The sequence below is a fragment of the Colossoma macropomum genome, unplaced genomic scaffold, assembly GCF_904425465.1.
Source record: "Colossoma macropomum unplaced genomic scaffold, Colossoma_macropomum, whole genome shotgun sequence".
NCBI lineage: Eukaryota > Metazoa > Chordata > Actinopteri > Characiformes > Serrasalmidae > Colossoma > Colossoma macropomum.
Window position 1 is genome coordinate 31,685,776 of NW_023494809.1, and position 22,949 is coordinate 31,708,724.

General features: G+C 42.1%; 1 protein-coding gene across 1 annotated transcript in view; it reads left to right on the forward strand.

The window, feature by feature from the left end:
- Positions 1-22,949, forward strand: part of LOC118799000 (myosin VIIA and Rab interacting protein) — a 258,885-nt gene that overhangs the window by 222,630 nt on the left and 13,306 nt on the right. Inside the window, exons 10-12 of the mRNA XM_036558667.1 lie at positions 1,146-1,813; positions 7,342-8,427; positions 21,969-22,157. Of these exons, the coding sequence (XP_036414560.1) occupies positions 1,146-1,813; positions 7,342-8,427; positions 21,969-22,157 (1,943 nt within the window). The remainder of the gene's footprint in view (positions 1-1,145; positions 1,814-7,341; positions 8,428-21,968; positions 22,158-22,949) is intronic.

The following is a 22,949-nucleotide window of genomic DNA, read 5'->3' on the forward strand; positions in this document are numbered from 1 at the left end:
CGGAAAACGTAGTATGATTAAAATGTATCTTGGCATTTCTTGTGTGTGTGAAGCCCACGGCCATCAATGCCTCATGAAAAGAACAAAATCTTGAAAATGGTCGATAACATATTTTTCTCCTCCATGTTTCTACACTCTCTGTCCATTTTATCAGCTCCACTGACCATACAGTGTTAGTGGTTGGTGCTGTGTTAGTGTGCGTTGCGCTGGTGCGAGTGGATCAGACACGCAGTTTTTGGCGCTCATCCTTTTTATTTGTGGAATATTGAAACTAGTTTCAGAATTCCAGCATTATAATCATGCAGAGCACATGATGGATCTTCATGGGTTAGTAAAGAAAATGGTTCTGTATAGAACTGTGAACATTCAAAGAACTCTTTCCATGATGAAAGGATTCTTCAGATTGATGGAGAATGTGCTGTAGATGGTTCTATATAGAACCTTTTTGAAAGGGATTTATATAGCACCAAAACTGGTTCTTCTATTGGTATGATTTCAGGCTTGTTACAGTAGAAGAACCCTTTTTGTTTCTATATAGAACTTTTTTCAAAGCAGTTCTATATACAACCATAAAAACAACACATTCTCCATAAGTCTGAAGAACAATTTCATCATGCAGAGAACAATTTAAGGATAAAATCATTCTAGAAGTCTTTACAAAAGAACCCTTGAAGAACCATCTTTTTAAAGTGGGTGTAATTGTGAATCATTGTTGAAGTTTCCAGAATGTTCTCCTTCATTCAGACTGATTCTTCAATGATTCTATTTAGAACCGTGAGTTCTATTTAGAACTGTTTCAAGCTAAAAAGGTTCTTTGCATGGTGAAGTGTTTCTGGTGAAATGTGTTGATGTGGTTTTTGAAAATGTTTCTATGTACTAAATATGTTCTTCTATTGGTATGATTTTACAGTAGAAGAACCCTTTTTGGTACTATACAGAACCATATAAAGCTTGTTCTCAATCAATCTGAAGAACCCATTTCATGACACAAAGAACCCTTTAATCATGGAAAGTGTTCTTTCTATGTTCTACATAGAACAAAGAACCCTTGAAGAACCATAATGTATGTGTGTATATCTGTCTCGTTCTTTCCTCGTGTGTATATTTATCCCTCTCAGCAGGTTCACGTCTCTCTGGTTCTGCAGGTGCTTCCTCCGTGCTGCAGTCTCCGGACGGGAACTGGATCGCCCTGCAGAGCTCCCAGCACTCGCGGCCCAGCCTGCTGACCAAGCGGAAGAGCCTGGTGTTCAGCGTGCTGGAGAAGGAGTCGGGCGTGGTGTCGGCGTACGACGAGATGGGCTCGGACTCGGACGCCGAGGACCAGAGCGGCTGGGGGGTCGCGCTACTGCAGTTCCGCAGACGCCTCTCGGACGAGTCGTACTACACGGACTCCCAGCACGACCCGGAGTGGACGTACGCCCGCCACCACCCAGCCATCACTTCACCCTCCTCGGGCCAGTACACCAACACGGAAACCCTCAACTCGGATTCAGAGGCGTCTACAGCGCCCCCTACCCGACTGCGCAGGCCCACGCATAACGTCCACCAGCGGAAAAAAGGGCCTACCGAACGTCACCTGCCGTACATGCCCTATGCGCCCTATAGACGCCCACCTGACCTCACAGCCCCGCCTCCGCTAAGGTCCGACACCTTGGATGTGAACTTTAACCCCCGGGTGGGCGGGGACAGCAGCGAGGGGGAGGAGCGAAGCAGCGAGCAGATCAGAAGGTCTCGGCGGCGGAGGCGGAGCAAGCGCGAGTTGGCCGAGCAGAGCCACAGAGCGCATAACGCTTTATACAGCAGTGCTACAGCGGTGAGAGAAACAGCCCGTCTCACACTCGTTACATAGCACTGATTACAAACATCTGCTTAGTGCTTAGACTTCATAGTCATTTTGGCCCTGTTTACACTTGGTTTACACATCCAATCACTGAGAGCCAATCATCTGAATCATCATCCAATCAGGACCCAGCACAGTCGCACTTTTCCAATGTAGCTTCAACACTCAGATATCGATCAAACCTAATTTCCCTGCACATTATTTATATTTTTAACCCCTTAAAATCTCATACTAAGTCTTATTATTCAGTAGCTATAGGGACTTCAGTGCAAACTGGCCGAGCTATTCTTAGGTTACAGGTGTGTAATAAAACCGTGGGCCTACCTTTGGGCCCGGGTCGTTTAAGAGATTAAAAATCGAGCTGATGTGGTTCTGGAGCTGAGTAGGCACAACCTACACAGGCTTCACTGAGTTTAAGGCTTTCTAAACATTTTGCATTCATTGTGCACATAATTTCAGGCATTTTAAACTTATAGTTTCACAAAAAACAATCAAAACACAAAGTTTTCCACTTTGCCCAGATGTAGTCGATCAGCCAGCACACTTTGGTCTCCAGATTTGCTGCTTTAGTTCAGCGCTGGAGATACAAGGTAAATGTTGCTAGCAAACACTAGAACTCAATAGTCACCTAAAACGTCTCTCAGTCCACTCAAACCACATCCAGATCTTCATTAAAGTTTGTGCAGACCTGTTGTCTAGAGTGGGGTTTCTCAACCTGTGGGCCGCGGACCACCTGTGGGCCGCGGACCACCAGTGGCCCATGAAGCGCCCTCTAGTGGTTCACAGGCTGGTATTCAGAAGGAGGCAGTAATTTGTAGTGAGCCAGAGATGGAGAGGTTTCTCAGGAGGCTTTGATTAGTGTGGACACATCACACCTTTTCATTAGTTTGCTCCTTTTTGACGTGTGTAAACACTCCACCCACATTCGGGTCTGCAACAAACAGCTGAACCAGTCTGGCGAAAAACCACAGGTCTCGGTCCTCTTCAAACCGAACCGTGTCCAGTTCACTGCTGATGGAAACGCTCTGTGGTCAAACGAGGGAATTCAGTAGAGTTGGCTCTCCTTCTCTTCTAGAGGCACGACGGCGCCGTACAGTCAGCATAGCGACTGTTTTAACTACTGACTCTTTACAGACACTCAGCATGAGCTGCTGTTAAAAGCAATGGATGAACCACAAGTAATGCATTTGATTTCAATTCATGGATCGCAGAGCGTATATTTGGCCGAGCGTCAGTGAGCTGAGTGGATAAACTCAAATTGCTAAACCAAAGAAGCAGATTTATCATTATTGTTGATTGTGACGCCGCTAATCCCAAAGCCCTGTGAGTCGGGTGTGGTTTCAGATAAATCACAAAAACCCTCAAAACTAGAGAGACATCCCGAGACCAAACACTTACTTTTTTGGGAAGCCAGTTGAGTTTTTTTCAGGGAAAATGCCACAGACTGCAGCTCCACATCACATCTACCTCGTACATTTCTATTCTCTCCCCCTCCCACTGTTTTAACGTAACTACAACCATTTTTTTTTCTTTTTTAGGTTTTTTAACATGCCTGCAAATTTTGCAAACCTGATGACAACTAGAGAGGCTGGTTTGATCTTTTCAGGCCTTAATTCTCAGGTTTTTAGAGTCAGCGTTTGAGAAAAGAAAAATGAAGGATGGAAAAGGTTGAGAACCCCTGGTGTAGAGCACAGTATGACTTACCAAATAAATAAACCCTCACCGAGTAGCTGAATACGGAGCCCCTGAAGGGACATGGTGTGTTTTTTTTTTAGGTAAAAGGAACATGGTGTATTTTTTTTCTTAAGGTAAATATCTGGTGCGCACCAGATACTATCAGGTGAGCACCCAGTACTATCAAGTGAGCACCAGATACTGTGTGGTGAGCACCCGATACAATCAGGTGAGCACCAGATACTATGGTGAGGAAAAAAAAGTGTGTGTGCGTGTGTGCGTGTGTGTGTGTGTGTGTGTGTGTGTGTGTGTGTGTGTGTGCGCATCTGCATATCCATAAACTGTGTCAGTGTTCATTGGGCTCCATAGTATCATGACTTCGCAGACCACTACTCTGTACACCGGCTGTGCTTGTTATCCTTCGTCATTCCGTCATGGAAGAAGACATTTATGACTGTTTAGTGTCGACGGGTGGCACAAGAACAAATAAAGTCACTTAAAGATGATAAGGTAAGCTTATTTGTTCAGACAGCTATTAAAACCTTAATAATTTACCAGTGTGTCCCTTTCAAAGAGATATAGCTAAATGTAGGCTGCCTTTGCTATATACAGTTAGCTAGCTAACCTAGCTAGCTATAAGGCTTGCATTGTTCTCTACGCAATGCATGTTTTTGCATTAAAACTATACACACCCGCGATGAGCCAGTGGGCAAAATGTCTTCAAGTTTAAGTGACAAATAGAACTTTTGCTCCTCACAAAACGGATAAACGATTCCATTGGCTGGGTTACTTTCCATTTTGGAAAAGTGAAAGGAGCACAGACAGTTTCACCACCTCATTCGGCAGCTGGGACTTTTTACATAGTTTATAGCTAACTGTATACAGCAAAGGCAGCCTACATTTAGCTATATCTCTTTGAAAGGGACAAATAGGTAAATTATTATGGTTTTTATAGCTGACTGAACCAATAAACTTACCTTATCATCTTTAAGTAGCTTTATTTGTTCTTGTGCCACCTGTTGCTGGTGAACACCGACACTGGTTATGCATATGTGTATTTTTTTTTCTTACCACATAGTATCTGGTGCTCACTTGATAGTAGTGGGTGCTCACCTGATGGTGTTGAGTGCTCACCACATAGTATCAGGTGCTCACTAGATGATATTGGGTGCTTACCACAGAGTATCAGGTGCTCACTAGATGATATTGGGTGCTCACCACATAGTATCTGGTGCTCACTTGATAGTATCTGGTGCTCATGTGATAGTATCCAGTGCACACCAGATTTTTACCTAAAAAAAATAATACACCACGTCCCCTCAGGGGCTCCGTAGCTGAAGGCTAAGCTATTTCAGAGAACAGGCGCTGTAGGGAATTCAGGCTCCTCTTCGTGTGCCCACAATCCACACTACAGATTACCTTCACAGTCTCTGTTGTTTCTATTTATACATTTTGAATATTCAAACTGAAATATGTTTACTGGTATTTGTGAAGCTAGTCTAGCGTCCATATGACGTGCGTGGATGTGAAGGGGGGTCAGATTCGGCACATCATCTGTTTTTGTGCATTTTGACAGGACACAGTAACTCACACTGTGTCCTAAATTACATGGACAAGTCTGTTTGACCTTAGTGAAGGCCTGGATCTGGTTCGTGTGGGTTGAGAGACGTTTTGGGCATGGGAAAAGATTTGGGTGACTATTGACTTCTAGTTTTTGTAGGCAACGTTACCCTCAAAGCTCCAGCACTAAGCAAAGTTTGGACACCAAGCATGTCTTGGCTCATCTTCTGCATCTGGGAAAAGCAGAAAATTGTCAATTAGAACTTTCGCCAAACGTTCCCTTAAGAACAGTCGAAAGAAAAACCGAGGTTAAAATCAGACAGGCGTGGTGGGAGAGTTGTACACTGCCCCTCCCAGGTGGCAGATTACTTTTCAGCTTCCATGTTCATAAGCCTACCTTTCAGTACACATGCAGATCCCTAAACATAACTTGTTTAAGTTGTGGGTGGAGCAGGGACCCGGAAGGTCTTAAGTTCATTCATTCATTCATTCATTCATCATCTTAAACCGCGTAGTCCAGACCAGGGTCGTGGCAGCAGTTGGAAGAGCAAAGAATCCCAGACGACGAGAATCCAGCTCATTCTGGGAGACCCCTGAACTGCTCCTAGTGGGACGATCTCGGGGTCTCGTCCCAGCAGGCCGTACCTGGTAAACCCCCACCAGGAGGCGTCCAGGGGGCATCCGGATCAGATGCCCAAACCACCTCAACTGACTCCTCTCAATGTGGAGGAGTAACAGCTCTACTCTGAGCTCCTCCTGGATGACAGAGCTCCTCACGCTGCCAAGTAGAGTGTAGCAAAGCTCACTAATGGCTCAGCGGTACAGTGACCGCATTACTGCTACCACATGTCCCAGCCTGCGGCCGATCTCACCAGCCCTCTCCCCGTCACTCGTCAGCAAGACCCCAAGATACTTAAACTCCTCCACCTGGGGCAGGTCCTCTCCCCTCACCTGGAGTGGGCATGTCTTTAAAGTCATGTAATATAATCTGCCTTTTTTTTTATTTGGTTAGTTTTGGCAAATTTACATCAAACTGAGCAAGTCATATGGTGCTATATTAAGGCGAGGGATGACAATATATACATACAAGTGTCCCATCAGACCACTGACCCACATCATCCTTCTGATCTATAGTTCTCAGCAGCGAATGTGGTCAAACTGACTCTGTTGCCTTTACACATTCACACATACAGATCCAATCATAATCCAATCATAACCGACTAGTTCTGGGTCCAGACATCCAGACATGGGTCACATCTTAATGCCAAGTGTAAACACAGCCAGATATTATACTATTATTTAGAATCAGTGATGCTGAGTGGGTGTGGCATGGTGGCAAGTTTGGCATTTGATCTAAGAGCCAAAACCAGATCTGTGGTCGTATTATTGATGAATAGCAGGGTGTTTTTATAATAGTGGCCAATTAGTGAAATTGCATTGCAGCAGTGATAAAAGCCTTTTCTGTCATCAGCAGTCTCCATCATCCAGTGTCCGATGCAACACAACTCATAAACATGCTCTTACTTTAAATCGTTTAAAGCAGTGATTCTCCACATGAGACCTGGGATCTTTGTTGATTTTTCATTTTTACATTTCCGTTCTCTAAAACACTTTGGCTTGACAAACACATAAAAACATAAAGAAGAATAGATGAATAGTCGTTTGAATTGAGTATTTAGAGCATGAAGAATTAGTTCATGTCGTTTATAGGAGTCCTAATCCTTGTAAACAAGGACTGACTTTTTCACACCACCAGGTGGCAGCACAGGGTCAGTGTTTCTCTGTATAGTAATTATCCTTAGAAACAAAATTCTAGAGTGATGTCGGTCATGGTGTTAGATTGTCATGGCTTACAACACTTGTTGACAAGACGACCTAAAATCTGAGCAAAAATCAGTGTCTTGTTCTCTGTTTCTGTCTCTTGATTGGGTAGAGAGGGGTAAGAGACTAGAACTAAACTCTAAGGGAAAGTAGATTCGGTCAGCCCTGCACTTCATTCATAATGAATAATGCATTAAGCTTCATTCATTATGTTTGTATTAATGCATCATCTGAGGTCTGATATGCAAAGAACAGTAATAATTGCATGAGGTGCACTAATGCACAGTCAGCACTTTAAGACTTTGCTATGCAAATCGTTGAGTATGAATTGTCACCTAAGTTAATAAAATAAAATATTACCATAACACTAATAATGAGCCAGCCAGCGAACTATATTCTGGATCTATTTATTTCATACGGTTAATAAATTCTCTCACTGTCTCTAGGAGAACAGCGCTGTCCTGCTCAACGCTATGATGATGCGACGACAACAGAGCCAGGAGGCTCTGCCCCCTCTGCCCCTTCTCCACTACCAGACTCCAGACACTGTGACCCCACCTGACCTTCTGACCCCTGGTGCGATGACTCCTGAACCTGAGTACCAGGACACGGTGACCCCCAACTCCATGGCTGCCAGCCCACCCATGCTTAACCCACTAGGGGCCAGCAAACTAGGGCCCACCACTCAGGGCCTCAAGCTTAGGGCCTCATCTGTAAACGACACCATGGAGCAGGAACTGAGGTCTAAACTCTCCGAGCTGGTTGGTCAGATCAGCAGGGAGGATATGACGTCATCCGAAGACGAGCCCCTCAGGAAAGTCGGTGACAGAGAGCGGGAGAAAGAAAGTGAGAGGCTGAGGCAGAGAGAGAGGCCGAGCGAGGGACCCAAGGAGAGAATAGAGAGGAGCAAGAGCGAAAGACAGATGGACAGGCAAATTAGCCGAGAACGGGACAGAAGTGACTCGGTGAGGCCGAGACACGTAGAGAGAGAGCAGGAAAAAGAGAGGGAGAGACAGAGAGAGGTGGAAAGGCAAGTGGAGCGAGAGAGGGAGAGACGGGTCGAGCGAGAAAGACAGCTGGACATGGAAAAGCAGCGAGAGATGGAACGTCGAGCTGAAAAAGAAAAGGAAAGACGGAGAGAAGCGGAAAGGCACAGAAGAGAGCAAGCAAGACGGCTGGAGATGGAGGGAGATATGGAAGAAATAGAAATGGCGAGGCCGGCTGAGAGAGAGCTAGCGCAAGTAAACGGGCCCTGCATCGAAGCAGGCCTGCTCGAGATACACGAAGTGACCGGCGTAACGGAAAATGCCCTGGACGGAGGGGTGGAGAAAGGGAAAAGTGTAGAAGAAGGAAACGATGCAACAGAAGACGATCTGAGCGAAGAGACGGAGAAGAGAAAGTTGGTGCAGAGGAGCAAATCAGAGACAGGGTCTGGAGAAAGAGCAGAACTTGTGGAGACGAGGAAGATAAAATCCGCCTGCATGTCGCCTGACAGCTCCGCCTGTGAGGAGGAGCAAACATCTCCAACGGAGGTAAGTAGAAAAGGCATGAAATGGGTCGATTCCAATAGACTTAAAGGAATAATTCAGAGGAAATGCAAGTGTACACTGTTTCCCCCTTAATCCAAATGTAGTGGATCAGCCGAGACGTTTGGTGTCCAAAGCTTCCTTCTTTAGATTTGAGCTACAAAGCCAATTATAAACAATCATACAAACTGTCATCACACTTGCCTCAAATGAGGTAAAGCATCACTATGTAAGATTTTGCTGTTAAAACTGAAAGAAGCATCATTACTGAGTGAGGAGAGTAAAAACAGGCTAAACCATGGTGAGTCTGCGCTGCTGAGAGTCGCCTGTAAAGCCTGAAATCATCACTTAAAGTCAGAGTTTTTCACACCACGTCGTACGTCTTTACATATTAACGTCACACACAGACTCTGAATGCAGATGAAGCTCCATGGTGGTCAAACCGGTCCAGAAGGCTGGCAAGCAGTGGCATCCAATCAGGGCAGAAGAAGAGCACCAGACCCACAGGATGGGCAGCTGTTTAACTTGGCAAAGAAAAGGACAGTGACTGATCACAGATTACAGGGTTAACAGAGCAGCAGAGACTCCAGCAGGTCTAGATATTACAGCCTCACTAAGAGGGAGAAACCAGAAAGGTAACAGAGTCAGGAGGCTCCCTGAGATGTCGGCGCCCCTCCACTCCACCGCCAGCAAACCTGAGTGAGCGCGTGAGCAGCGGGACGACAGCACCAACACTCCCAGTTTACCATAACACTCCATGACCATGAACCCCAGATCTGCACCTTTTATCTAACAGGGAAAACTAATTACCAAAGGCTCCACTAAACAAGTGGGTTTTATTATCTCCCTCTGTTTCTTTCTTTCTTTCTTTCTGCAAGGAATGCTTTAAGCATGCAAATGGTTCTTTGAGTGTTCATGGTTGAAGAACCTTTGAAGTGTCCACTGATTGGCTACATTAAGGGGGAAATGTGTACATTTTCTCTGAACTTTCGCTTTAAAGCTCCTCCACTCTCACTGTCCTTCAGTACACTTGACTCAGTAAGACCTCAATGGTGAAAGCAGAACAGTGGACATTCAACTTAGGCTGCTTTCAACCATCTGGTCCATCAGGTGAAATGGACCCATGTGTTCACCACTGAAGGAGAGAGTCCAAGGAGATGGAATGTTGGAATACATGCATTGAGGCCCATGTTAACATGCCTGCTCTAAAAAAAAGAGAAAAAAACAATCTGTTTGCATCTTTTTCCTACTAACCACACCTCCACACCTCCACTCCTCTATCACTCTCAGAGCAGAAAGAATAAGCACAGGTTCAGAGGTGGGTAGGAACTGGTTTCATTTAGTCAAGTTCATATTCTTCAGTAATTTATTGATGGATTTGTTCTCTAAAATCGTAATATTTTCTCTTCTACTTGAGTATATTAGTGAGTAAAGGAGTCCACTTTTTACTCAGTTACATTTTACTAACACAGATCAGGCATAACATTCTGACCACCTCCTTGTTTCTACGCTCATTGTCCATTTTATCAGCTCCACTTACTATATAGGTGCACTTTGTAGTTCTACAGTTACAGACTGTAGTCCATCTGTTTCTCTGATACTTTGTTAGCCCCCTTTTACCCTGTTCTTCAGTGGTCAGGACCCCCATGGACCCTCACAGAGCAGGTACTATTTGGGTGGTGGGTCATTCTCAGCACTGCAGTAACACTGATGTGGTGGTGGTGTCTTAGTGTGTGTTGTGCTGGTACGAGTGGATCAGATGCAGCAGTGCTGCTGGAGTTTTTAAACACTGTGTCCACTCACTGTCCACCCTATTAGACACTCCTACCTTGTCGGTCCACCTTGTAGATGTAAAGTCAGAGACGATAGCTCATCTGCTGCTGCACAGTTTGTGTTGGTCATCCTCTAGTCCTTCATCAGTGGTCACAGGACGCTGCCCACAGGACGCTGTCGGCTGGATAATTTTGATTGGTGGACTATTCTCAGTCCAGCAGTGACACTGAGGTGTTTAAAAACACCAGCAGCACTGCTGTGTCTGATCCACTCAGACCAGCGCAACACACACTAACACACCACCACCACGTCAGTGTTACTGCAGTGCTGAGAATGACCCACCACCCAAATAGTACCTGCTCTGTGAGGGTCCATGGGGGTCCTGACCACTGAAGAACAGGGTAAAAGGGGGCTAACAAAGTATCAGAGAAACAGATGGACTACAGTCTGTAACTGTAGAACTACAAAGTGCACCTATATAGTAAGTGGAGCTGATAAAATGGACAATGAGTGTAGAAACAAGGAGGTGGTCAGAATGTTATGCCTGACCGGTGTAATGTTTACTTACTAATTCCTTTATTGTGTCCAGTTTCGTTCTGTACTGCTTTGCGATGCTCACATCTCTGACTTTAGCATTTCATTATAGACTATAAGAATCCCAACAAAGAGAGGAACATGCACTCTTAGAACAGATGGTTCTTCAGTAAAGACAATAGTTCTACATAGAACCTTGAACAAGAACTCAAAGAACCCTATGCATTATTAAAGGGTTCTTCAGACTGGTGGAGAATGTGCTGTAGATGGTTCTGTACAGAGCCTTTTTGAAAAGGGTTCTATAAAGCACCCAAAAGCATTGACATTATAACAATAAAAGAACCCTTTTTGCTGCTGTATAGAACCTTTTTCAAAAAGATTCTGTATAGAACCATATAAAACACACTCTCTATTAATGTGAAGAACACTTAATCATGTAAAGGGTTCTTTGAGTGTTCATGGATCTATATAGAACCATATACAACACATTCTCCATCAATCTGAAGAGCCTTTTAACAATGCAAAGAACTTTTTAATCATGCAAAGGGTTCTGTTTTGAACCATTTTGTTTACTAAAGAACCCTTGAAGAACCATCTTTTTTAAGAGTGTGCAAAACATTTTCTGTCAATCTGAAGAACCATTTCATGATGCAAATGGTTCTCTGATGTTCATGTTTCTATACAGAACCATATACAACACATTCTCCATCAATCTGAAGAACCCTATAACAATGCAAAGAACCCTGTAATCATGCAAAAGGTTCTTTGAGTGTTCATGATTCTGTATAGAACCATTTCGTTTACTAAAGAACCCTTGAAGAACCATCTTTATTTAAGAATGTGCAAAACATTTTCTGTCAATCTGAAAAAACGTTTCATGACACAAAGAACGCTTTAAGCATGCAGGTGGTTCTTTGAGTGTTCAAGGTTCTTTATAGAACCATTGTCTTTACTAAAGAACCCTTGGAGAACCACCTTTTTAAAGAGTGCAGTTCTAACTTCAGTTTCTGATGCTGGCTTTACTAAGAAGTTCCACTGCAGTTCTGTAAGTTACTCAGTACTTAAGTAGCTTTTTGATACTTTTACTGGTATCAGTACTTTTACTGGAGTACTCAGGGCTGATCTACCCACCTCTGTGCATGTTTCTCATCCGTGATGAGGAACAGAGACTAACTCTCCAAACTAACCAGGCCTCAGTAAAGAGCATGACGAGCTGGAGAGCTCAGAGACGCAGAACCGTCCTGAGTCTGCATGTGATGCAGGGCTGAGTGAGAACCTGGCGCATGACTCAGCGTCTACAGCACCGAGGCTCCTCTGGACCTGCTGTCAGAGAACCGCCCTCATCAGGGTCCTGCACTGCCCCCCGCCCCCTCCCCACCCCACCCCCCCGCCCCGCCTCTCAGCACTGCTCGTCTTTATCTTCCCTCTTTGTCTTCTGTCCATCATGTTAACGTTCAGTCTCCATCTGTCAACTGTGCTGCTGTTCTCTTTTCCCCTCTCTGTCTTCCTCGCTCCTTTCTTTCTTCCATTCTCTTCTTCTGCGTCACCTCTGGGAATTTCATTTCCCGCTCTTTCCTTTTCTCTCTTTCTTTCTTTTCTCTTTCTACGTTGCTGATACATTCTTTCTCTCCACTCTCTCTCTTCCTCCCCCCCTCTCTCTGTCTCTCTTTCACTTTCACTCTTTTTGTCTCTCATCAATCTATTTCTTTCTTTCTTTCTTTCTCCTCTCTTTCTATCACTCTCTGATCCACTCTTTTTCTGCACTCTCTTTCATGCTGTTTGTCTCTTCTTGATATATTTTCTTCCTTCTTTTTTCTTTCTCATTATCTTTTTTCTTTCTTTCTTTCTTTCTTTCTTTCTTTCTTTCTTTCTTTCTCGTTCCTTCTTTTTCTTTCTCATTCTATCTTCCACCCCTGATCCATTCTTTCTCCACACTCTCTCTCTTTCTGTCTTTCTTTTTGTCTCTCATCCATCTATTTTCTTTCTCCTTCTCTTTGTCTTTCTCTTTATCTTTTACCCTCTGATCCATTCTTTCTCTGCACTCTCTCCTTGCTGCCTCTCTTATTCTTTCTTTTTGTCACTCGTCCATCTATTTCCTTTTTCCTTCTTTCTCTTTTTCTTCCTCTTTCTGTCTTTCACCTTTTGATCCATTTTTTCACTATACTCTCTCTTTCCCTACCTCTCTATTTCTCACTCTTTCTCTTTCATCTTTTTTGTCTTCTGTCAAACTGTTGTCTCCTGTCTCTGTCTCTTGCTTCTCTCTCTCTCTCTCTCTCTCTCTCTCTCTCTCTCTCTCTCTCTCCCCCCCCTCCCCCTCCACTCTGTTGGTTCAGCAGGGTGTTAGTGATCACGCTCTTCAGCAGAAGCTTCAGTTGCTCTCGTCTCTCTTACAGCAGGTGAGACACTCAGGCTGGAACAAGAGAGCCGATTAAATCTGCATTTAGCAGGCAAATCTGACTCAGAGAGGAACACAGGAAAGAGAAATGTAATCCTGTTTGTAATCAACCTCTTTTTTTTTACAGACTACAGTTTGCCTTTTTGTGTATGTGTCATCATTACGCAACAACATTAGGCTGAAAAATGCTGGAGTCCTTCTTTAACATCCTCAGTGCCTCCACTGCTGTTGTTTTAGCTGCTCCTGATTGAAGCCTTTAATCATTCAGAGTGAAGGTGCAGTGGGCATTTCTGCCCTTTCTTTGTGCTGCCTTTAAATTTTGCAGGCCTTGCGTGGGTGTGACATTAATTATTCAGGATAATGCTTTGGCGTAAGAATGCATGGGGTGAAGCCCGGCGCTGCCTGTGGCCCAAACCGCATAATTCACTGAACGGCTGAGACAGCTGGCCATTCGGGATCACTGGCACTGAATGATGAGACAATAGACCCGCCAGCGTGAGTTAGTGTGTGTGAGCCTGACAGTTTGGGCTAATTAGACAGTTCCTGACAAGGCCTGAAACTTGCCTAACTAGGTTTTGGAGTTCCCCTGCCTGTCTGAAGTGTTTTGAACCAGAAAACAGACCTAAAACTGACTTCTGGAGACATTTCTAACTAGGAAGGCATGCAGTGGTGTTCTGCAGATATTGGTTTAACTGCATGTAAGCTAAAGCAAACTCGCCACCCATTCTATTAGGGCTGCCTTCACACAGCAGGTAAAAGTGGCCCAAATCTGATTTTCTCACCAAATCTGATTTTTTTGTTTGGCTGTTCAGATTATCTTTTAAATGTGATCTGTATCATCAGTCTGAACAGATCAGCTCCTAAACTGACCCTCATGAGCAAAAGAACAGAGCGTCACGCTGCTTCACGGCTCATCCAGAGGTAAACAATCACGACCGCCAACGAACGCCAGTCGCTCCCGGAGGATCAGCTTCATCTTCACCAGCATCACAGGAGCCATCATGAAGCTTCACTGACTGACAGCTGGACTCATCACCCAGAACGTGTTCAGCTCACCGTAAAAAGGGCGCGGTCACTTCTTTGGTTCGCGTCCTCGGATTCTTTAAACTCTGCTGTCAGACTTTTAACTGTTTGACGCTGCAGCCTCGTTCTCCTGCGGCCGCGTTCGGACATTTCTTTAGAAATCTCTTCGGACACGGAGCGGTTATGATAAGCGCCTTCTAATTTTTTGGTACAGAAACATCAGCCCAAATGTTTGAGTCTCAGCAGCGCAAAATGATGATGAATGTCAAGTTGAATTGACGTAAAAGTCGCATGAATTCTGATCCAGTCGCATCGCCACATATCGGATACGTATCGGATTTCAGTACCACATATGAAAGCATCTCAAATTGGAATTGAAAAGGTCAGATTCAGTGTGTTTATCACACAGACACACATATGTGTCACATATGAAGAGATCAGATCAGAAAGATCAGATTTGGACCACGTTTACACTTCATTAGGAAGCATGTGGAAGAACAAAGAAGCATAAAAACCTTATTAAACAATATGAAGCTAACATATATGAGTAATATATGCCTTCCATATATCGATACATATTTTCTGCCATATATTGTTGAATATATGTATTACCTGTATTCGTATATGTTGATATATGGCTGAAATATGGGTCCCATATATGTCCATATGTGACAAATAAAAAGCTGATTTTCAGGGAAATTCATATATGATATGTCTTAATTGAAACTTATATATTGCCATACATCAGATTTCTGTATGGGTTAAGTAAATATCACAGTTATTAAAACTCTCCACGTACGCCATCATAATAGAAATGAAATGAGGGCAACACAGTCAATAAGAAACGTACGTGTTTCTAAGTCTTCCTGACCCACTTCTGCCTCACTTCCTCCTTTATACTGTATCTGTATTCACCCTCTGCTTCTTTCATCTCTCTGCTTTCTTTTTATGTCAACCATCAGAACACAAACTGATACAGTTTTAACCTAAATATAACAGTATGACCCTGACCCAAGCTAGCACAGCATTAATGTAAGGTTACCTGACGTTAATCTCAGCCTCAGATGGAGTGATGTACAGTTAAAAAGAGGCACAGCAAACACTTTACATTAAACTCATAGCAACTCTCTATCTTGATCTAACATGCTTGATGGCCAACATTTAAGCTTTTGTTTACCATGGAACCAAGTTTTTTAGAACCGGGAAGGGAGCAACAAAAAAACATATTAATCAATATTGATTTCATTATTAATACTGCAATACTGATACATTTATTTATGTATCAGTAATCATATGTATTCACAATTATCATTAAAATGAATTATTTACATGGCCGAGTTTTAATAATTGTATATTTATCGTAGAGGTTGTAATCTCCACCCCCCACCCCCACGCCTGTGCATGAATTCCATATATACAGTCAGCGGTTCTTTTTCTCATTATTGGAGCTCATGGATTCCTGTTACAGTCGAGGCTTTTGAGGGGAACTGTAGCTTTTCATACTGTTGCTTTTGTTAGTTTGCTGCTCATTGATTTAAAATGAATGGGGTCAATAATGTATTTTGTGAATGTGTTATTGATTATTGCACACACATTCCGATCACTAAGGCTTATTATTGATTTGTTTAACTGTCACCGGTCACACTAGACTGATCAAACCTTAGGCTAGGTCAAGATGTCACAGCATGAAGGTCAAGTCAAGCTGAGCATCACCGCCAACTTCTGCCAAAACTGCTAGCTTGAAATGCTATGCCTGTTGTTTGATGCTGATAGACCAAGTAAAAACAGAGACAGGATAATATAAGTTTGACAATCATATTTACGTGTGGGTAAAAATATGCAAAATGGGGTAGGGCTGGTGTTGCGTTCATCATTAATCTTAATATCTTCTTCATTTTTTGTCAAATGATGAAAAATGTCAGTCATTTTTCAAATCCCATTTCTTATGTGTTTTGTGTGTTTTTGGGTCTGGTGTGTGTGGTGTGTATACTGGTATACTGGGTGTCAAAATAAAAAAGTGACGTGCTGAGAAAAAGATAAACACTGCCAGGGTAAGATTTATTTATTTATTTATTTATTTATTTATTTTTAGTAACACTTTACTGTTGGGTGCTGTTCATAAGACTACATGACATCTACATAAGCTTGCAATGGCAACTGACATAATCCTACATAACTGTTTTTAAATGCTTATTCCACCAGGTGTCGTCTGTCATAAAGGCTACTTCAGCTAACTTCGATGAAAATGGGCAAACAACCTTTATAGCGAATGACGCCTATTGGAATAAGCGTTTATGTAGGGTTATGTCAGTTGTCATGACAAGCTTATGTAGGTGTCCTGTAGCCTTATGAACAGCACCCTACAGTAAAGTGTTACCCTTTTTATTTAACATATAAAGGCAAAATCAAAAGTATTCCAAAACAGCCAAATTAGCCCAAACCCACAAGGGTTAATCAGAGCAGCAGTAAAGTGTGACTCAAGTATAAAGTCTATTCCTATGTATATATTTTCTTGCTTAAAAGTTTAATTGCACCAACAAAATAAAAGTCAGGCTTTGTTACATCGTGTGAAAGAAGTAGATTTGAGAAATCACGTAAAAAAAGATTAAATGTTAAAAATTGTCACTTTTGAAAGGGTAAGTCTGTGACTTTACTCAGAGAGAGGATATTGATCGTATATGTATACGTGTGACTATAATCTGCCTGTTTGTTTGACCTAACAGTGTCGTGGCTTCACCATTTCTACCTGTTTTCAATATTGGAAATGTCGCTGTTGAAAGGAGATGCTGCTTTTATTCACCTGTCTGTAACTCTAAAGCTCTCACACACACGTTCCTCCTTTCATAACTTACTCCACTCTCGTTCTTTGAGCCTGGATCAAAGCTCAAAGCAGCCATTAATTGATTAGTGAAGTACTCATTACTGAATCATATCATATCTCTCTTTTATCTGTCTGCCTTTCACCTGGAAAAGTCATCAACAACATCAGCAGCTTCTCTCTCTCTCTCTCTCTCTCTCTCTCTCTCTCTCTCTCTCTCTCTCTCTCTCTCTCTCTCTCCCCTCTCTTGGTTCTTTTTAATTAACAACACAAACACCTTTGCAGATCATTCTAAATGGATCAGTGATACATATTTTTGGCCTGATAAAAGGTAATCTAGCTTTGATGTGTTTTTAGAACGTTGTGCTACCTGTTGAAAGGACGGCAGTGTGATTCTTCTTCACGATGTTGATGATGTGTTCAGCACTAATGCACGCATTAATTACATGTGCTGCAGCAGGAGTACTCAGATATGAGTCTTAGAGCTCCACTTACCAAATTTCCACAAAGATAAACCAGATAAACGAGCAGTGCTGATGGCACAAAGTACGATATATATCTGAAACTACTGTACAAAAACATTGCTGTTTAGCGGGAGAAATGACCTTAGCTGCGTCCAAAACTGTGCCCTGTTCACTATATACACTCTCAGAAATAAAGGTACTGAACCGTCTCTGGGTCAGTTCCCCTCCTGTCACTGGGGTGGAACCCTCAAGGCTCCATCTCAGTACCTTCAGTCAGGGAACATAACTGAACCATAATCCACTGAAATGATATGTTCTAAGCTGTACTGACTCCACACACCCCGTCTCGTCTCCAGGACTTTATTTTACTGTTCTGTTTAAAACATTCGGTTATGAAAAGGTACAAATACGAACTTTTCACCTGGAAACACTTATTTAAGGTTCACAATCAGACCTTAAAACCACTGTTGGAGCTTTGAGGGAACATTTACACTGTTTGTACCTTGATGAACGAGAAACAGACCAGCACAGAACCTTTATAGTGTACGGCTGTCGGATGATCAGTTCTGGATCATAAATACCACTCTAGAGAATAAAACTTTAAATAATCTGAAATACTGGCTGCCCTTGACGTTGTGTGAATTTCACAATGAATGGACCAATAGAAACGGTTCAAAATCACTTGGAACAAAACCTCATTACATTAATTTACATTAACAGTTAAGAATATTTTTCCTTCTCCTGTAAAGCTACTATTTTGGAGATAGAAGGTTTTGATGATATGCAGCTGCTCCACAGCAGGTTATTCTCCTAAAGTAGCTGAATTGACTGATCAAAGTCTGGACACTGGACTCTGCGCACTCTGCGTGAGCGTGTGTACGTGCAGAGCTGCACGTATGCATTCATGACTGATTCATCTGCTGACACACTGCAGTGTGTGAGGTCAGAGAGGCTTTCTTCATTCCTTTTTATCTCAGTGTTGCTCACAGGCCGGGCATGAAGAGCAGTGAGGCACCTCTGTATACGTTTGTGTGTGTGTGTGTGTGTGTGTATATATATGTGTGTGTGTGTGTGTGTGTGTGTGTGTGTGTGTGAGTGTGTGTTAGGGGTCTGGAGCGCTGCATTGAAGGTGAGAATGATTGTTGATATTTAAAATGAACAGCAAAACAAACACACCCCTCCCTTCAGGGGTCCTTCAGAAGCTCCGCCCAAATTTATGGATGTACATTGCCAAGGTTAAAGACACTGGGCCAGCGAACTTTTTTTAGATCCTTGTGACCATAAAACCCTTTGCAAACATGCTAACGTGAAAACTATAATACAACGTTATAGTGAACGGCAACACAGCAAGTGATGTAACTAACGTTAGCTGAGCTGTGGGTTAGCACACTTGCTACAGTTGCTGCTGCAAAGCTGACCAGTTGCTATTACAAACAATACTGACCTGTTAAGTCTATAAAACAGCAAAAATAAGTTAGTTACCCACTGGTCAAGCAGAAACAGAGCAGCCTCCTCATCCTTTTTCATGCATTTCAACTCTCAATAAAGCTGAAGTCGGCTTCTTTTTCGCCAGCTTCTTGTTTGAATTTTCCCGTTCCACCTTAAATGGTGCAGCAATTACATTCTGGCACAGGAGGTGTTTATAATAAGAAGTGCTGCATAATTTAAGGTGAAACAGGAAATATTTTAACAAGAAGCTGGCGAATAGGAAGTTGTCTTCAGCCTCGTCAGCTCTCAGAGGTCTCTCCACCATTGAAACACACGCCTGATCTAAGAACTTCTTTCTCAATCTTTGTTTTTTTGGGTTGTAAATTAACAATAAGCTAGTAATTTTAAGAGTAACTAGTTGGTAGTAAAATTAAGAAATAAAGGTAGTAAACTCTAATTACCTGTAAATGAAATTTTTACAGTTCATATTAGGGGTGGGAATCTCTAGGCACCTCATGATTCGATTCGATTACGATTCAGAGGCTGCGATGCGATTATAAAACGATTATCGATGCATCTTTTTTTTCTATACAGTATTTCTATTTACTCACTGTGTGAGTTCAAGTTTCAAGTTTACTTGTCATTTGCAGAACATGTCAGGACATTTATGCATTGAAATGCTCGTGGTGAGGCTCAGATAGTCACTCTACAGAAAGGAAATAAGTAAAAATAAAAACCAACTGAAATTAAATATACACAAAATATGTACAGAATATAGAGACAGTATACATTTTAAAGTGTCTAAGTGACTCGGTGTTGTTATTTAAAGTGACTTGGTACTTTTAAAGCAAAGTATCTGTATTGATCCATAATGAATTTACTTCCAATGTCTTTTATTAATAAATCAAATGGAAGTGATGAGGTCAGTGAACTGGAAGGCTCTCATTCACTGCTCTAGTTTGGAGCATGAGATGCTGCTGCTACTCATCTGTGATAAAATGCGCAGTTACAGTGAAATAAGGTCCAGTGGTGATGGATGACCATGCAGTGCGTTACAGCCGTCCTACCAGTTTAATTCAGTGATTTTATAACTTCGGTTTTGGTCTCATCGTAGAGACGTCGCTGTGTCAGTAAAGTATCTTTGAGACGCGTCATGTGCAGCATAGCGCGAAAGCCCTGTTTCGCAATGACTGTGAACTGGTGTGCAGACTGCAGGTCACATAGCAGCGATGCGTTATTCGCATTTATAAGCAGCGCAGTTGGTTTCCTGGTACATTAAATGTAAAAAGACTGTCGAACACTAAACAGTTGCGAAGATGAACTCGCTTCTCTTTCGAATTCTCCCATTCCACCTTAAATGGTGTCACATTTACATTCGGTGCCTCAGTCAGAATTTAAGGTGGAACGGGTAAATTCGAACAAGAAGCTGGAGAATAAGAAGCGACTTCAGCCTCGGAAAACAGTCGAACGATGAGAGACTTTTTACAATTAGCTGCTCTAGTTTTGAATAAGTTTCCTGGTGGAGATGGGAGGAAAGCGGCTAAAGCTAAAGCAGAGCAGAGTAAATCTGAGCTCTCGTTTATATTGTTTAGTCTATACTAGGACATCAGCTCATACTGAGACATACTGGACATTAAATGTTGTGGCTCCCAAGGTGGTTTGCTTTTTGTTGAAAGGTCAAAATGTCTCTTCTTATCATTTGTGTTGTGACTCCTGACCTAACCTGGCTTTAATGCAGAGGGAGCCGGTCGGATTTCTCACTCATCCAGCTGTGTTTTTGTTATGTGACACAGACTGTCCGGGCGCTGCACTTCCCCACTTCCAAGTTCCGCCTTTTGCGTTCCGTCAACATTACGGTATAAATTAAATATTTAGAAAATCGATTTTTGACATTTGTTAATCAATTCAGAATCGTTCACGTCCGCATCGCGTTGCATCTAAGAATCGCACCCCTAGTTCATATAAAGTGAGTCGTAATAAACAGTTAGTTAGTCATTGTTGCCTTCTTTTGCATGGAAAGCAGAGATTTATGATTTTCTAAGTGTAAATAAGTGAACACATCTACTGAGACACACTTCTGCACATTATAATGCAAGATTCCTGTTTATTTGCTCAGTTTAACGGATTGGAAAAAATAAAACAAAATGTGGCCTGTGAAAAAGTTATGGCACATTTTAAAGTGTGTTTGTTTTTGTTTTTGTTTTTGTTTTTAACTTTTTTATTAAATTCAGCAAACGCATAGACACTGTGAACTAAAATTTGCCAAAAAATACAATGTTTTGTTCCCTGTATAGAATGTGTTCTCATTTTCACTTAGAAAATCAACAAAACTGTCACTTGAGTGACTAAGTGTATAACATTATTGTGTATGACATTAAACCACTGACACTTTTTTTTTTTATACATATTACACTCTAAATAAAGATGATTCTTAGAGTTCTTTAGTTAAAGACAATGGTTCTATATAACCATGAGCACTCAGAGAACCATTTGTGTGCCTAAATGGTTGTTTGCATGGTGAGATTGTTCTTCAGACTGATGGAGATTGTGTTGTAGATGGTTCTGTACAACACCAAAAACGGTTCTACTATTGTGATGATGTCAAGGTTATAACAATAGAAGAACCCTTTTGGGTGCCACATAGAACCATCAACCTGAAGAATCATTTCATCATAAAAGAATCCCTTTAGGCATGCAAATGGTTCTTGCAGTGTTGATGGTTCTATATAGAACTACTGCCTTTGCTAAATAACCCTTGAAGAACCATCTTTAAGTGTGTGTATTACATGGTGTAGCTCCTGATTCAGATCTGCTTAATCAAAATATCTCTAATTTTAATTAAGTCAAGCGTAGCTGACTGGGTCAAGTTCAAAGGCAGGGATAGTGACAGGCCTTCTAAATGATCTTTGCTGTGATTGGCTCTTTATTTGTTAATAAATAACTAAAGAGGACTGTTAGATGTTCCACTCTACACTGAGTTCACCGCAGTTTCTCATGAAGTTTGAAAGGTTCTGTAAAGCTGATCTGACCTCACAAACCCTAGCTATGAAAGAATGCACTTGTGGGCGGAGTCAGTTCAACATTGTTCTTTCTTGTGTCTCTTTCTCACCAGAAATATTCGGCTGCTTCCTTATGCAGCATCACCACAGAGGTCCTGAAGGTCCTGAACGCCACAGAGGAATTAATCGGGGAGGCCGAGGGCAAAGGTCACGACCCCGTCGAGTCCCCGGCCAGCACACCACTCTCCTCAGGACCGGACAGCAAGAAACTGGACCAGCATCTCACCAAGATGGAGGAGAATGTAAGATTACACAGGACACAAAAATGATGAACAAGCCTTGTTCAGGCTGATTCACATGGAGAAGAATAAAGGATAGAGAGGAACACTGATGTTCACTTTCAGGAATCGTTCCTTTCATCAGAACAGGAACCATTTTTGGTAACACTTTCTATGAGTGTCACATTTGTAAGCATCTATAAACACATAACGTTATAATGCCTTCATACGGCATTATAAACATGATTATAAACACATAAAAATGAATTACACTGGATTACACTTTATAGCCATGTTTATTATACATTATGAATTGTTAATGCATTATAAATAGTGTTAATAACATGTTATACTGTCAGTGCCGAAGACGTCAGTCCCAGCTTGGAGAGCGTAAAGTAAAGACAAATGCCAAGCTAACGGTGGTGAACATTACCTTTCCCACATTGGGTAAAACACTGATGGCAGCTCTAGTTTAAACTCTGACATTTGAAGCCTGTAATGTGCTTTACTGTGAATGTTTTAGTGTTTCAGTAAATACTTCAACTTGAAGCCTCACTCTGAACACTGGAGGAGGCTTTAGTACAGTACGCTTCACTTTACTTAGAGCGGACAAATACCACTTATGAGCTCTTATAATTTGTTATGATCAGTACTTATAATGTATTATGGTAACAATTCATAATGCATAATAAGCATGGTTATAACATTTAATTTATTTTTATAAATATGTATAACCACATTTATAATGCCTTATGAATACATTATAACATGTTATGAATGTGTTTATAGATGCTTACAAAGGTGACATTCATAGAA